The sequence below is a fragment of the Labrus bergylta genome, chromosome 17 (assembly GCF_963930695.1).
Source record: "Labrus bergylta chromosome 17, fLabBer1.1, whole genome shotgun sequence".
NCBI classification, from domain to species: Eukaryota; Metazoa; Chordata; class Actinopteri; order Labriformes; family Labridae; genus Labrus; species Labrus bergylta.
Window position 1 is genome coordinate 10,202,848 of NC_089211.1, and position 18,328 is coordinate 10,221,175.

At 38.9% G+C, this 18,328-nt stretch overlaps 1 protein-coding gene across 4 annotated transcripts in view; it reads right to left on the reverse strand.

Annotated features, from left to right (window-relative positions):
• tnksa (tankyrase, TRF1-interacting ankyrin-related ADP-ribose polymerase a) overlaps positions 1-18,328 on the reverse strand; it is a 95,690-nt gene that overhangs the window by 30,924 nt on the left and 46,438 nt on the right. For all 4 annotated transcript variants that reach the window (XM_065965356.1, XM_065965355.1, XM_065965354.1 and 1 more), the window contains 8 exons: positions 14,331-14,425; positions 13,109-13,175; positions 12,742-12,928; positions 8,968-9,089; positions 8,179-8,270; positions 7,840-7,918; positions 6,045-6,216; positions 5,362-5,441 (listed from right to left, as the gene is read on the reverse strand). In XM_065965356.1, the coding sequence (XP_065821428.1) occupies positions 5,362-5,441; positions 6,045-6,216; positions 7,840-7,918; positions 8,179-8,270; positions 8,968-9,089; positions 12,742-12,928; positions 13,109-13,175; positions 14,331-14,425 (894 nt within the window). The remainder of the gene's footprint in view (positions 1-5,361; positions 5,442-6,044; positions 6,217-7,839; positions 7,919-8,178; positions 8,271-8,967; positions 9,090-12,741; positions 12,929-13,108; positions 13,176-14,330; positions 14,426-18,328) is intronic.

Below are 18,328 nucleotides of genomic sequence, written 5' to 3' on the forward strand. Positions count from 1 at the left end.
CTAATACTGAAACCACTACTACCAATACCACTACTATTACTACTACTGAAACCACTACTACCATTACCAACACTACTACTACTACTACTGAAACCACTACTACCATTACCAACACTACTAATACTGAAACCACTACTACCATTACCAACACTACTACTACTACTACTGAAACCACTACTACCATTACCAACACTACTACTACTGAAACCACTACTACCATTACCAACACCACTACTACCACTACTACCATTACCAACACTACTAATACTGAAACCACTACTACCAATACCACTACTACTACTACTACTGAAACCACTACTACCATTACCAACACTACTACTACTGAAACCACTACTACCATTACCAACACCACTACTACCACTACTACCATTACCAACACTACTACTACTGAAACCACTACTACCAATACCACTACTACTACGACTACTGAAACCACTACTACCATTACCAACACTACTACTACTGAAACCACTACTACCATTACCAACACTACTACTACCATTACCAACACTACTAATACTGAGACCACTACTACCATTACCAACACCACTACTACCATTACCAACACTACTAATACTGAGACCACTACTACCATTACCAACACTACTACTACTACTACTGAAACCACTACTACCATTACCAACACTACTACTACTGAAACCACTACTACCAATACCAACACTACTACTAGTACTACTGAAACCACTACTACCATTACCAACACCACTACTACTACTACTGAAACCACTACTACCATTACCATTACCAACACCACTACTACCACTACTACCATTACCAACACTACTAATACTGAAACCACTACTACCATTACCAACACCACTACTACTACTGAAACCACTACTACCAATACCAACACTACTACTAGTACTACTGAAACCACTACTACCATTACCAACACTACTACTACTACTACTGAAACCACTACTACCATTACCAACACTACTACTACTGAAACCACTACTACCAATACCAACACTACTACTAGTACTACTGAAACCACTACTACCATTACCAACACTACTACTACTACTACTGAAACCACTACTACCATTACCAACACTACTACTACTGAAACCACTACTACCAATACCAACACTACTACTACTACTGAAACCACTACTACCATTACCAACACCACCACTACTACCACTACTACCATTACCAACACTACTACTACTGAAACCACTACTACCAATACCACTACTACTACTACTACTGAAACCACTACTACCATTACCAACACCACCACTACTACCACTACTACCATTACCAACACTACTACTACTACTGAAACCACTACTACCATTACCAACACTACTACTACTGAAACCACTACTACCATTACCAACACTACTACTACTGAAACCACTACTACCAATACCACTACTACTACTACTACTGAAACCACTACTACCAATACCACTACTACTACTACTACTGAAACCACTACTACCATTACCAACACCACTACTACTACTGAAACCACTACTACCATTACCAACACTACTACTACTACTGAAACCACTACTACCATTACCAACACCACTACTACTACTGAAACCACTACTACCATTACCAACACTACTACTACTACTGAAACCACTACTACCATTACCAACACCACTACTACCACTGAAACCACTACTACCATTACCAACACTACTACTACTACTGAAACCACTACTACCATTACCAACACCACTACTACCACTGAAACCACTACTACCAATACCAACACCACTACTACTACTGAAGTTAGCATGCTAACACAATACAGATGATAGCAAACAGGAAACTTTCCATTATTCAAAAGTATTTGTCCTTGTGAGCATGATGACATCAGCATTTAGATACTCTGTGATATTGCACACCTTCACAGAAATACTACCAAGCTGCTGCCGTTGTCGTTTGTTGTATCAAAGTAAGACTGTACATTGTGGCCTGTGTTTGACAACATATAAATACACTCTCCCAAAGGCTAGCAAAATATCCTGAAGAGAGATCTTGTGAAGATATGATGAATCACCCTGATACGTATCGCCTAGACTCAAAAGATTTCATCACCTTTTTTCTTTCATTCCCTAAAAAACGCTGCCAACAGCCAAACCAACATCAAACGAGATAAACAGTAGTTCTGAGGAGAGCAAGAAAGAGAAACAAAAACAGAAAAAAAAAAGAGTTACACTGTTCCTCTGCCCACCCAGGCGGATTTATGATGAAAAATATGTCGGTGAAATGAAATATGTGGAAAAGATGGTTTTAGAGGAGCAACAGCAACAACATTGAAGTTATTAACTGAAGCTGAGAAAATAAATGCATGTCTACTGAACTGAGACAGACACCGGCCTGCCTGCTGTTCTCAGATAATAACTGATTTTCTCTTATTTCAGAAACAGTTACACCTTAGAACAGAACAAAGACAAGACACGAGGGGGGGGGGGGGTTACTTTAAAGTTTACTTTTTATCGCCCCTGTGGATGTTATTCTACAGGAAGCACAATGACACATCCTGCTGGCAGGCTTATTCCTCCATTTTAGGCCATTATCCCTCACTTCAACTGAGGCTGAGGCAGTTGCTTTTGAAAGATGTGCTTCCAGGAAAAACAATAAAATGTTCACCCTTACCAGCCAAGCAGAACTTCAATCCTTCATACAATGAGAAGGATGAGATTAGTTTTGATTGAAGCTGATGGCAACAATTACACAAGTGAAATTAGTTTTTTTTTTTTTTTTTTTTCAAAAGCCAAGAACTATGGTGTGTGGAGACTTTCTGATGTGGTCTACATGACATGGTGTCATCTATTTATTATCTCTGACGGTACTAGAGCCCCTGACAGTTGTGACCACCATAATCTATATGAATATAGTCAGATAATTGGGCTGTAACTAATAAAAACTAATACATTTATCACTTTTTTCAGTATATATTTCAAATGTGTGTGTACACTGGCTCCAGCTGTATCATTTCACTTTCACATTATTAATGTATAACTGTACGGAGTAAAAAATCTAGAGCTGCATCTTTAAGTTGATCCATTTATTTATTTATAGCAAATTCATCCTTATGAAATATTTACCAACTGAAAGGACTATTTATCATTATTTGATCATTCTAGTCAGTGTAATGAGAAATGAGAATTAAAGGCATTGTCATACAATGTTCCTCTTTGGTTTTGCCCCGTTGGACAGAAAATAGACATACAGGGATATCACCTTGGGATGTTGGCACTTTCAAACTGGATAACTGACCTTTTAGCCAATAACAATGCAAATAAGCCATATTGTGAGCTCCAGTCCATTGTTAGTTGAATGCAGCGGTAGCTTGAAAAAATTAAAACTTGCCAGTTATTATTCAAACATCCAACAGTGGTAATTTGGAGTTATATTTCTGGCCACAGGATTAATTAAGGTTGAATATCTACTCTGTTAAAGCTCAGCTTATGGACCCCGCCGAACATCAGGTTCCTCGCCTGATAACTGCTTCTCTATTTTTCACAACAGTAGTCCATTGTGGTGTGTGTCTGTTGTTTGGTGGTAATCAGAGTGTTTACAGAAGGTTTCAAAGCTTTTTCTCTGGAAAAAAGAAAATCCCTGCTGTGGCTGAAAACAGAAAAATTGCAGCAACAGATTGATACAAGCTATAAAGGTTAGAGTCTGAGCAGAGCAGCAGATTTAAGTGGATTTTCTATCACTACCAGGAAGTTCTTTAAAGTTGAACTTTGAAACATTTAACATGTAATTACAGTATTTATGGGTTGTAAAGACATTCCCATACTGATTTATTTTAAGTGTTAACCTGTTCATAGCATGTAGCGTTACAATAAAACATAGCTGTAACTTCTGTTTGTGGGGTAACAAATCACAAATAATGAATGAAGTGGAAAACATCCCCAAAGGATAAAATCTGTCACACTATGAACCAAAAATCTTTGGTAGCCTCCATTGGTGTCATTTGAACAGATGGCAGGGACGGCGCAAGTGTTGTTTTTCCCAAAGCGTCAATCACTAGCTCAGCCAGACTGTTAACCTCAGTCCCTGAATGTGAGTGTGTATGTGTGTGTGTATTTGTGTGTGTATTTCAGGTAACAAGAGTCTGACAGAAAGCCAGACCAGAGCTCATCGTCTGCTGCTCTGCAACAAACCCTTGCCAACCTGCCAAAGCATCACACTTCAGACACTGACAGACCCTCTTTATCTGGATAACCCCATCACTGTCTGTCTCTGCGGGTAAAGACACAGATTTTCACTCAACACAAAATACTTCTGTCAAATGCTTTAGCGAACCTTGCCAGGTCCTGACATTTGGTGGGTGGTTTTATCCGAGGCCTATTACTGTGCATCACGAGCGCCTACAGTTTTAACATGAGTGGGCCCAGTGCAAATCAAACTGCTAACAGTGGCAGCACAGTGAGCTGCACATGATGGTTGTGATTATACTGAGGGCCAATGGGAAAAAGAAAAGCTCAGTTTGCAGTTTCACTGGTGTCTGTGTGAACAACAATAGAAAGACTTGAACAGAGGAATGATTGATTCGCTACAGATATCTACTTGCATCACACTAAAATCACTACATGCTGGAATCCAGAACAGCAACAAGCCCAGTCACAAAGCTCAGAACATTTTGCTGTATTATCATTTATAAAGTAACTGTAATGTAGGACAAGATTTTCCTTTCTGTTGTGAATCACTGCTTCATCTTGATCAGGGTTTTAAAAATGTATAGATACAAAAACATATCCTTCATAGCCACTTAGTACAAGCGGTGTCTGTTTAACCTCTTGAAAGTCAGTTGTGGTTATTTTAGGGTCTATATTTCTGGTAAGGATTCATATCAAACCTTAATGAGGCAATTCAAAACGATTTCTCTTCCGTCTGTTCAAATTTTTTCCCACGATTGGTGTCTAAGGCCACCTTCTTTTTTTCACAACCTTTTTTTTTTATTTCAGATGAATGAATATTGATTGTTTGGAGGGGAGGACATTGTTTCTCTTCTACCGTTGACACTGACCTACCAAGGCTACATTTTTACATGTGAGCTGGCAAAAAGAAAGCAAATTAAACAGTTTCAATTGTTACACCCTGCAACACCTTTGAAAATAAAGCTTTCAGAATATATGACATCGTTGGACTAGAAAACTAATCTGCACATGGAGGGACAACATTTACTGTATAACTAAGGCTTCATTGTTTACACATAGAGTGTATCAGGACAATGACAAAGACATGCTTTGTCTTTCCATGTATGGGACTTTTTTACTTGTATTCAATTAACTTTGCAAGAATTACAAAATAAATTACAAAATCAATAATTAAACAAACCTTGACAGTGTCCAGGTCTCCAGCTTTCGCAGCTTCCAGAAGTCTGTAGTCCACATCTGAGTTTCTCACTGGGACGTTCTCTACAGAGCAGAGGGCGAACACATGAGAGATTAACAATGATTTTCACAACCATTAGCAAAAGTAACAGACAAACATGAAATCTAGTATTTTTTTTTTTTTAAGACTACAATGCTGAGATTAAAAATAAAAAATAAGAGAAGAAAAGTTTTGTTGTATATTAGGCCCATAGAGTTACCCCTTAGCTATTCTAATTAAAGGAGGAGTTTGGTGGAAATATCATCATATGCTTTGTCGCAGAGACTTGTGTATGAAGATCGATATCTTCATGCTTAATATGAAGATTAAGCCTCCTCATTGTTAGTTAACACTCGAAGAAAAAGAGGGACAGCCAAAAGGCTGGCACGTCTGGGTTGATGTCACCAATGATGATCAAAATGTCAAAAACTGTGGAGTAACAAGCCCGCTGAGAAATAAGTTGGCTCACACGGACTCAAAAGATATTTCCCTATCTGAACCTCCAGTCTGGCAGTATCAATACTGACCTTCCAAATACAATCCCAGTTAATCCAACTGTTGCTACCAAGTGCGCATAGCAACCAGAAAAAAAAAAGCCCCCACACATCTGCACACATATCCACCCACACACATCAGGGGTGGTGTACCGTTGAGGATTTGCTGAACAGCTTCGTTTCCCATTTGAGCAGCAGTGAAGCCCTGCAGCGACACCAGTGAGGCATCTGCCCCGTATCCCAGCAACAGTCTGCAGGTCTGAAGGTGGCCTGCCAGCGCCGCGCGATGCAACGCCGTCTGACCCAGCGTGTCGAGGGCGTTGACCTGCAAACACAAAAGACGGTCTGTATCATGATTCATAAAAGGAGCTTCAGTTACAATTACTACAAACTGCTTCTCTGCTTTACAGGATGTACATGAGTTACTCTCTCTGCAGACAAATAATCACATCCACAGTGCGTCTGGTTCAGGGAAGAATTACTACATCGTGCTTAAATTCAATGAGAAGGTCCTTTTTACAACGCCTTACACTTTCTTATGTTCAACCATTCAACCTCGAAACAAAAATAATCTCTCTTGTTTTTACAGATTCTACAAAAACGTTAGAATCTGGGGCTTCTGATAGCTCTGTGGTTCTATCTTGCACCCCATTTACAGATGGGAAGGAGGCCAGGGTTAGATTCTGATCCTTGGTACTTTGCCCAACTCATTCCCCATTCTCTCCACCCAGTTTCCTGTTTTGGCCACTGTCCTCTCTCTTAAATAAAGGTATAAAAATAGCCCAAAAAAGAATCTCTTAAATATTACTTTTAAAAAGTAGAATCGGTTCAGAATGGGAAGTTTTCTGTTTGTAGTATGTTTGTAGTCCAACCTGTAATGACCAATCACATATCAGTAGGCTTTGGGGTGTGTGGGATAAAGCGTCCATATGAAAAACAGATATCTACATTAAAGTGCAGCTAACAGTCAAATAAAGATCAAACATTTCAACTTTTCAACAAAACTGCTTGATGCTGGTTCACGAAAGCCAATCAGCATTTAGATTCCCTTACTAACTGGAACACAAGATCAATTCTTGAACTGAAATTCTGTAAACATTTTAAGGTTTTTTTTTTTTCCTACTCCTCTTCAGGACAGACTTGACAAAGCTTGCATTTTAATTTTTTTTACACATCCAAGTTTCTCATGTCATTTTTTTCAAACTTCAGTGCCTTTAATTCCAAGTTAATCACAGGAGAATCTGTTTGTTGTTTGGACTCACACACCTGAAGTAAACCAGAGTGAAGCCTCTGTGAAACTCTTCTCTGCAGTTGAACCGAAAAAATAGATGAATGGCGCTACTCGAGGGGATTTTATGGAGAAACGACGGCGTTGCAGACATAAATGCAACTTGGAAAAAGGAAATCTTGGCTGGAAGTCGTTTAATGACAATGCATGCTACACCAAAATAACCTTAAAATGTGCCTGTTTCCAGAAGCCTGTATTGTTGTGAAACAGTGACAGACGATGATTGTCGATGGGGGTTGAGATTAGCGTCACACAACATAGAAAAATGTTTAAAAAAAAGATCTTTGGATCAAACGTTTACTTTAAATTCTTCTGACATTAAAGGCATCTTGTTGTTCTGTCGTGAGAGCAACATTAAGTCCTCTCGGATTCAATGCCGGATAAAACGACCCTGTACTCATTTTAAAAGGCTCTGCATGTGGGGATGAGATTAAAATACACCCCAACAGCAAATCAAAATGAAAAACATTGCTGATCATAATCAGATAGCAGGTGCCGATAAGAAGATAGATGTAAACAGAGATCTACAGATGATTATAACATCAACTTTTGCATACATTTAAAAAGGATTAAGGGGGAACTAATGAGATGAATAAAAAGATAGCTGGATAAAGATCAGACTGAAATAACAAGCTTAATATAGATGACACTGTGGTTTACCTTTGCACCATGTTTTTGTAGCACCTCCATGATGTCATTGTGAGCTCGTTCTGCTGCCACATGGAGAGGTGTCATGAAACTACAGAGAGGGAACAAAAAGGAGAGTAGTTAGAATGTGTTGTTTCTGCTTTACACATGTGATCATCTAGTTAATTAATCTATTTTAATTTCACATATCTAAAACAGAGAAACAGACAAAACTAAGACTATTGGCAGCTTTAGTCCAGAAAAACAGATATCTGGCTTCAATTACCTGCCTATGCTCAACCGTTAGTTAACAGTTTGTATAAAAACATAATCATGATCAGACTTTGTAGTCTTGAGCAGATGAAAACTCACTCTTTATTCTTCTCATTGACATTGGCTCCTTTTCTTAACAGCAGCTCCGTCACCTGTTTCCTCTTTGGGTGTGGTGATGCAACTGCACAATGCTAAAACACACAAACATACAGACAGACACACACACACACACACACACACACACACAGAAAGAAGAACATAATTTAAGTTTCTCTGCACCAGAGTAGGAACCTATATGTGAACTAGGGATGAAATGATTCACTCAAATCACGATACGATTCACGATTTATTTTACAAAATGACACTGTAGACAAATCATGACTGAAAAAGATTCCTTGAGGGGCTACAAACCCACTTGGCCTTTTCATGTTTTGTTTTTTTTTCTCTCAACAAGGGGAGGTGATTGGAGCTTCTCATTGTGCTGTCGATTAAATGCTGCATCATGTTGGTTCTGTTATTTGTGTCGTTCCCTGTCTTCTTACAATATTTGCACACAGTTTTCACCGCTTTCATTTTCTGTCTTGGGGAAGCCAAAATGCTTCCACACCTCTGATTTAAGACAATGGTGCGTCCTCAATTTCAAAATCTTGCTCTGCAGCTGCCAACCGACTCTGCTCTATAGCTGCTGACGCTCACCATATTATTGCGATTTATTTTTCAGAGTGTGAATCTTGACACCTTTGAATCGATTTATCACAATTTTACGATTAACTTTACATCCCTAATGTGAACAGATAAGTGTGTGTGTGTGTGTGTGTGTGTGTGTGTGTGTGTGTGTGTGTGTGTGTGTGTGTGTGTGTGTGTGTGTGTGTGTGGTTTTTTTCTTACCAGTGCAGTCTCGTGTGTGTGAGGGTGTTTGAAGTTAATGATCTCCAGAGCGAGGGTCTTCTTAGCCTTGGCCATGTCGGCCTCGCGAGCAGCTTGGAGCAGTGAGTGTCCCTTAAACTCATCTGAACACAAACAGAATTGAAACGTGTCAGGAAAAAAGAAAACAGCCTTAGTGTCAGTTTTGTGGAACATTTTTTGCAGTTCTTTGCAGAAATGAACCCAACAGAGCAGCAGCAGTAGCACCTGGAGCTCGTATTGAAGGAAAAGAGTGACCAAAACCAGCAGCCACAAGATCCTCACTCGACTATAACAAAATCCCATTTTCTTGGATTGACCCTGCAGCATACCATTACTTCTAAAATATAACTTCAAAGATTTTTAACAGCAAGCCGGAGCATGAGTGCTGGAGCTGAAGCGGAAACAAGTATTCACACCCCCAAGCTGACAATTTAAAAAACACTATTTTGCTTCAGAAGCATTTCAGGACCTACAAAAGGAATCAAGTCAAGTGTATCTATAGACGGAGCAACAGCATTTATGAATCTATGATCACACATTCAGACAAAAAAGCGTGAATGTTGTGTCACAGATGAGAGAAAGAGAAAATCAAGAACAGCAGTTTATTATAGTGGAGAACTGTAAGGGTTTTCCATCCTTGTATACCACAGTTCCCTCAAACTGTTAGCTTCTAAAAGGTTGTTAAATTAGTGTCTCTTTTTAGAGCACTCATCATTTTTAATGGCCTCCGTCTGGACACGCATTGTGAGCACATCTAGCGGAGTGATGTTTCTTCTTCTTATTGTTTCATTTAAATGATTCTTTAAGGCATGAAGAGGAAAAACAAGCCAGTGTTGTTTTTAAATGTCAGAAGTTAAAAACATAACTAGAAAAAAAAAAAGGACCTGTAACAAATGTTACATCTTTGCAATTACTTTGTACAAGGTGTTACATTGATTTCCTTCCTGCAGCTATTTTCATAAGGAGGGAGTATGAAAGTTGACCTTTAAATGCCCTGAAACACGCTCAACACTGGGTATCCATTCAGGTGAACATTTCATCTGACTTATTGGTTTCTCTTGTTGCATTAAATGTAAGTTTAGCATCCCAGTTTTGTCAGCCGCAGAACAGCAACCATGATAACTTACATTACCATTGTTTTTTTTATCATTTATGTATTTCATCAGCTTTCTTATCAATTCCATGACTCATATACAAGCCATGGGGAATAAGCCATTTCCCTTTCTAGCTGAGAATAAAAGATGGTCATGTCAGCTTGGGAATCGACTGTATCAGGGGGAAAAGCTGGCTCGGTTAAATCCATGTTGATGAAGGAAAGGAGAGCAAATAAGTGTTTTTTTTTTTACACAAACTGTCAAGCTCTTTCTTTAAACAATAGCTGCCATAATTACTTATTTAACAGGAGTCACTCAAACACTATGTTCTCTTCTCTTGGTTTTCTGGACAAGCTGAACTTTTTAAAGATTGTTTTTCTATTGTAAACAGAAAGACATGTATTCAACATTAAACAGAAAAGGAGGCTTAACGTCAGGGAAACAAAGGTTCAATAAAACATATCCAAAGTGTTTTCCTAAATCTGTACTGGTCAGATAACAATTCCTCCTAGAAAAGAAAAAAGCTGGTACACCGATCTGTACCCACTTCAAACAGACACTTTGTTTGAAGTGGGTACAGATCGGTGTACCAGCTTTTTTTCTTTCATACAGACATACAGTTCATACACTAAAGCAGTGATACTCAACCTGTGGCTCTCGGGCGGCATGTGGCTCTCTAGTTGTGGTTCTTTTAAGACCTACTGTAGCCCTCTTAAAAAACAAATCCCCCAAAATTTATTGAAAAAGGGAAACATTGAATTTTTTTGAAAAATAATGCAAGTCACATTACTGCGGCCCATGTAAACACCTCCTACCTGAAGTATAATTGCTGACCTTTTATAAATCTGTATATTGCAGCTCTCGCGTACCCGAAAGATAGACAGACTAATCTGTCGGTATGTCCCTCCTCTAAATGCAACGATTGAGATGTGATGTCTCTTGTTAAAACTGTAGTTTCTCCCATGCTGTCCCTGCACTCATGGTTTATGATTACTGTTGTGATACGTGTCATCATCAACCAGCCTACACACACGCAGCTGGTGTTATAATGGAATACTGTGTGCATTTCAAAACGCAGATAATCTTATTTGATGTCTTTAGCGCACTGCTAACGAATATTGTCAAAAAGCAGTGGGACGAGTGAGTGAATGAGTGAGTGAGTAGATAATAGAATGAAGAGGTATTATAAATCTTCTCAATTGCTTTTAGAATGAAAGGGACACTTTTGGATTGTTGAACTTGTAAAAAATATTATTTTTTTGTCAATATAGCTCGAGTCCAACAAGGTTGAGTAACACGACACCAAAGTCTTCGATCTGCTGAAGCAGATTCCTTTGCTCGACTAGAAGCCCGATCTCCAAACTAGTTTTTTTTCTACACACACCCAAATATGACCACACAACAAACTAGAATGTAGAATATTCTCGTCTTTTAAAAAAGAGAATCATCAGATTTTATGTTTGTGTTCCTGAAAAAAGGTCTAGACACAAAGTCATAAAAACAAAGTTATTAAAGCAAAACAACTTACAGGAGAAGTTGTCCGACAGTTAAAAAAACTTGAGATGCCCTATGACTCATATTGCATTTGATTATAGTTTCTATAGTCTTCTTGTAAAGGAACAGCAAGTGCAGCACAAGAGCGCTGTCTCAACAATGAACTCTCAAAGAGCTGTGGAGAGCTTTCTGACAGAGACAAAGACGAGTCTGTCTTCGCTGAAGATGTTAAGAAAATGATGCTGAGCAAAGGAATTTAACTCTCCTGCACTGACTGTTCAATTTTCAATTATACCTTTGTGAAATACTCCATTTACATTTCCAAGTTTATTTTATAAACGATCAACAATGTCTTAAGAGGAGAGAAATGTATTTAGTGAATCCTCACATCATGAAGTGAAAGTGCAATGCTATAATAAAGGTGCAGCTGTATGAAGGCAATGACGGCAGCTTAAAATGGGGCAAGCCTTCAGTCATATTGAATGTGAATGGATGTGTGTATGTTGTAGAATACCAATTGGGTTCTGATAGATTTCTATATGGTACATATCTCAACCTGTGAATCAAGTGCATCAAAGGGGAAGCTCTTGTTTTTTTTTCTGGTCTGGATCACTGACTTTATTTCTACTTTGTCATTTATAGTATTTATAGAACATTCATTTGTTCTGAAGACAAGTTTTTTTAGCTGAAGCATGACTACAGGCTCTGCTGGGCTTGAACATAAATTATATTGACTACTGACATTTCTTCTTTTTCAGGCTCTTTGATGCAAAGTACCCAAATAGGAAATTCAAATGAAATTCAAATGAAATGAAATGGTAAGTGCAATGTTCTTCTGTGGTTTAAATAAACATGAAGAATACTTCTAAATATGAGCACCAAACACACTTGAGTTTGTCGTCTGCTCGGTTTATCAGGCATTAGGAAGCTTTTTCTTTCACACATTAGCATCTCTAGAAAAAGAACTGTTCCCCAATCAATAAACTAAATTTCATATTTTTCAACTGTACTAATGCAAAAAAAATAATTTGAATCGACTTCTCCAAACGGATTGTTGTATAGACACAATCTCTAAAAGTAATGAATTCATTCATTCAGCATCTTGACACATTTAGCAGTGCTGTATACACTGCAGCTGCAGTCGATGTAAATAAAGCCCCACACTCACATGTAAGTCTCTCCTTCAGCTCCGGAGTGGGCGCCATGTCCACAGAGCTCTTGCTGTGGCAGTTGAGCAGGGTGGGGTCGGCACCGTGGCTCAGCAGCAGAGAACAGACCTCCACTCTGTTTTTAGATGCCGCTTCATGGAGAGGGGTGAACTGCCAAAGATCCATGGCATTAACACACGCTCCGTGCTGGAGAGACAGAGGACAGAGGTGAGGGAATCAGAGGAAAGTGAATATATGTAGGAACAGTTTACCAGAGTTTCATTTCTAAAGAGAATTTGACGGTTCTTGAAGCTTTGATTACTTGATTTACATCAAGTGTCACACTCATTGTGTGCTTAGCTAACATATGTGGGTATATGTGGGTACCTTTAGTAGAAGCTCAGTAACTTCATAGTGTCCATAGGAGCAGGCATTGTGTAAAGGCACCAAACCACTGGAAGAGCAAAACACAAGACAGTAAATATATGTTTTTACGACTCAAAAACATTTAAGTTAAACACCCCTCACCCCATCTTCTTACAGTACAAATACGAACAAGATCATCAGCGACTTCACTCACTATCTCTTTATTTCAATGCGTGCGACTACTGCCACTGGGTAGGTGTCACACCAGTACACTAAAGAAGTAAAGTTTTCACAATGAGAGATACATATGACTGTTAAAAAAAACAGTGAGATTTTTTGGTCAGAAAACACTACCAACAAATTTACAGGTCAGCACAGAGATAAGACCCAACCCTCACAAGGGTCTCACATGAGCTTTAATCCAGAGTGTAAGCAGCATGCTAACATTTACAAGCTAAAAACAAAGTGCGGGGGATGTTGATTAGAATTAGATTAGAATTTCACTGGAACTTTAATATGATGGCGAACGCAGCTTAAGAGTTATGGGGATCCCGACAGATAAAAATTCATCAGAAGGTTTGGAAGCTGAGACTAAATTTGATTATAATTCATCAACTACTAGGCTCTGTATCAGTAACAACATACGGTGGCACAGTAGGATCACTAAGGCAATTCTGAGAGCAGTGAATATCTTTTCAAAAATGATATCAAAAATCCATCCGTCAGCTGTCGAGATATTTCATGCGACTGAGGAATTAAAATTGCCATCCGAGCCGTACCATTGGCAGCAAAAGAAAAACTCAATACGCCGTGCTCCTAGATTTGGCTGCCTTAACTGAATGAGCCAAGTTATATTTTCCAACTACATTCATTTTAAATCCACAGCTGGAAAGAGTAAACTGAGCTCAACTTGCCAGCTCTTTAAACTCCAAAACCTGTGATGAAAATGATTAATTTTTATGTTAGTGCATGACCACCATTCACCCCAAATTCATTCAGATTCTCTTTTTTTTTTGGATGAATAAGCCTGATAAATCTGACAACACTACTGGAACTGTATCTATTTTTGAAATCAGTAGAAAGCTAATGGAAAGCACGGCAGTCATTGATTTACTCCCACTGAAGTTTTTTTTAGATCTTCTACTTTAAAAAAAAAAAGTCAAAATCCATATTCACTATTTCCTCCACCAATCCCTGTCTTCTTTGAAACTTTTTTATTTTACATTGATTTACTTGTACGTACCCCTTGTCCTTGGCATGAACATCTGCTCCATGCTGTAGTAACAGCTGAACTATCCTCACCCTGTTGTATCCCGCTGCCAGGTGGAGTGGAGTGGACTGCAGAGAAAGGAAGGAAGAGACACAGAAAGAGTGGAAATAAGACAGAGGTGGAGGAAGAGTCAGGGAAAGCAGACACATTGTGAGAACCAGGTAAATATAGAAAGTAAATGTTAGCCCACATGTTCGTTTTACAGCCGACAGCCTGTCATTATCACCTCAGACCATCAGTTCTGTGTTCAAAGACTGCAATAAAGAAGTCTGCATTCTGGTTCACACTGAGCAGCCAGATGTACGCAGCTTTTGAAGAATGACTTTTCATAGAGAAATGGGTTTTTCCTTCCAATGACTCAGTCTAAATTGATAAAGCCTAGCTATATTCCCTCCATTTAACTGATGGAAAGCTGCAGCTCTGACAGCTCTGAGATGGGACTGAGATGAGATGGCTTCAGCTGTCCGTGCAAAGTTTCCTCCATGTAAAGCAAAAGCCATTCTTCCTCAAAGCCTGAGTGACACCCAGACTGCTGGAGAAATGTTACAGCTCTGAGAATGTTCCTATTTTTCAGTCAAATTGAACTTTTTACAGGAAAAAGTAATGGCAAACCTGCCTCCAAGTCTCAATATAGAAGCCATTTTAAAAGCACTGAATGAACCAGAGATTACATTGGGAAAAGGACTGGGATTACACGCAACACACGGCAGACACATTAAAAAGCTTCCCTCCCATAACAAATTACGATTAATGAGGATATTTGAACAGAACGCCTTTAAAAGAAAGGTTCACAACAAAGTCTGACATGTGGGTTTTTTTTTTTTTTGCGCTTCAACATTCCTCTAAAGCACATTTACCAATTCATGTGGCAACAACTGTTACATTCCACTTGATTTCAGAGATGAAATGACTTGATCCCCAAGTAATTTTTTTCCCTTAGTTAGTTTCCTATTATTTTCCTGTGATCCAAAAAGGCTTTTGAGTTTATACTCCAGTTCCTTGTGTGACAAAGTCTGTCTCATTTTGCTTTTGCATGACTATCTGCATGCTGGCCGAAGCGTCTGCACTGCAACGTGTTCTATTATTGCAGTGCGAGTGATTCTTAAGACAATCAGAATAAAGTCTAAAAGAAGAGCTCAGACGTGTTCTGACTGTGGGGTGACATCAGGCTGATGATGTCGGCGAGAGAGTTAAGTGTTGTTGTTACGACTACTCCACGGTGGCACACTTCACCCAGGCCTTCAATCAAAAACATCAGCACCATCTGCATCTCAAACCCCAACTACAATCTCCATGCAGTGCATTGTATCAAGCTGGGCAAGAAAACAACCAAGAACATTTATTCAAAAAGATAATAAAAATGTTAACAAAGCACCTGTCTTTCAAAGTGGATCTTCTGGTTCTTTCATTTGCCCACAGAAAATGAAGCAATGTTTTCTTTTTTTTTGATGTTGGCTTCAGTGTTTTGAAAGATACTGCAGCATGGTTTCAAACACTTACATGGACACAAAACTGGAGTCCTGCTTGGAGGAAGAATAAAATTACCTTTGGTCATAACAACGGCATTTTAGGGTTGCAAGTTGCAACTTTGGATTTTCATCCAACAAAAGTGAAAATGTCGCCCCGGGTGACATTTTGCAATAAACCCAACTCCTGCTTAGTGTAGATGTCTGACCAGATCTTTCAAAAAAAAAAAAAAAATAGATCATCTTTGGTGATCAGTGCTGCTCACTCAGGAGCTGGGCTGAGGAGCAGAGGCAGCAGCACTGAGGCAGAGACGGGGAGGACAGATGGTCTACTCGTATTAACAGGATGTGACAGCAGCATTTGCAAGGAGCAGGATATGGTACACAGTTAGTCATCATCCTCATTTTATATTCAGTGTCACAGATTGTGTGTGTGTGTGTCTGCATGAGCCTATGAACTTGTTTTTGCAAATTGTTGTGGACGGACGTTACCAGAAAACAACTTAAATGTGTAGGTTAATCAGGTCCTCGGATTTTAAACCTTTTATTCACAGTGAGTCATCAGTTAGGCCTAACTTACACACACACACACACACACACACACACACACACACACACACATGTTCTGTTGCATCACCATGATGTCGTTGCCAGGGTCAGACTGGGTACTTTAAGCCCCACCTCCTCAATCTGTCAGCCCTGCGAGAGGAGCGGGTACATGCATATTTTTGTGTGTCTGTGAGATGGAGAGGGATTCAACTGCCGACCCTCAACAACATCACTGCTTCAGAAGGTCTTGTTTTTGACTTTCCGCACAGAAGCTCATTTGAATTTAAGTCACAAAAAGAGTATCTGCGGCTGAAACCTTTATGTTGTCGCTCAAAACTTGGCGTCACTCTCAGATCTCACCACAAACTAAAAGTGCTCGTAATCCAGAGCATCACCCATTTCATCCCTTCATCCACAGCAACCTTTTCTTTTTAGCGCGCTGAATTTATGGAACAAAGTCATATTTTTTTTAGTATTTACAAGGACACATAGTGACCCCCTCAGATGGTGGAAAATAAATTCTTTGAACCATTATTTGGGAGAATATTTCTGTTTAAATAAGCTCGATATTTCTGCTGCTGCAATTGCTAGCAAGATGCAAGTGTGGCAAAAGTCAGTTTAGGCTGTTTATATACATTTATGAACAAGACAAATAAGAGATTTGGAGCTTTTATTTAATTAGAATAATAATAGATTGATCTCTGGGCTGGTTCTACTCAGTTTTCATTCTTTACTCATTACGGCATATTAGGACATAGTCACAACATGTTTCTGCTATACATACTTTATTACTTATTAGTATTTTTAGGTTAAGTTTGCTCATTAAGAACTACAATCACATTGCACGAGAATGATATGCTGTTCTAGGTATAATCCATGTTTTGGGGATTTTTTTTTTTTTAACCATGCTCTATAAATGGTAACTTTCTGTTTGTACATTTAGAACAAAAATCATGCCAAACCACGGCCATTCCCATCAGCTGTTCTTTGTGTGTAATATATACTATTTGCATGCTATTAAGCTAAGATGAAACAGTCAACATGGTGAAGATTTTGCCTGCTAAACATTAGCCTATCAGCACTTTTACTGTTGGTATGTTAGTACCTTGATGTTAGCGTTTAGCTGCAAGCACCATTGTGCTCAAAGACGGCCTCACAGAGCTGCTAGTAAACAAGGGACACATGTTTGATGTATCGTCATTTCTGATGACTGCAATCCGTGTTGCTTTCCATCCTGAAGAAAATGCAATGATTGGGAGGCTGGATTGAATGCCAATTTCCACTTTGTTTCAAATTCATCCTCCATCCCCAAAGAAGAAATATCTCTAAAAGAAATCATGTTCTTATTCTGGCAAAATGTGCTTGATGTCTTGTTTGAAGAATGTTCAACACTGGAAAAAAGGGGTTGTAAATTTTGCACATTAACGTGTCAATCGGGTACAGAGGGTTAAAAATCCTGGGGCCATTTTATCCGACCACTGACATTGAAGACACAGTTTGACAATTAGAAGAATACGATTATTTGTTTTCCTGTGCAGAGTACGTTGAAAACAAAAACACCAAATGACAGGAGACAGTTGGCTTAAGTAAGCATAAATAATGATAGCAGAGAGGAGCAGCTGACCTGCTTCTGCTAACCATTTGTATTTAACACGTTATATGATGTTTGTCTAAATTGTTCAGATTACATCTAATATATAACCTGTTGGGTAAGATGGCTCTCTAGCGTTGGAAGGAGCCAAGTTAGCTTCCCCTCCTGCTTCTAGTCTCAATGCTTCACTAAGCTAAGCTTCTTCTGGCTCTGGCTACACATTAGGCTTACAGATGAAAGTATATCAATCTTTTTATGTAACACTTGGAGAGCGAGGAAGCGAGCATACTTACCAAGATTTCCAACTGTTCTGTTTGGTTGTTTTTTCTTATTATGAGTTTTTGTGAGTATGCATTAAGCGAAAA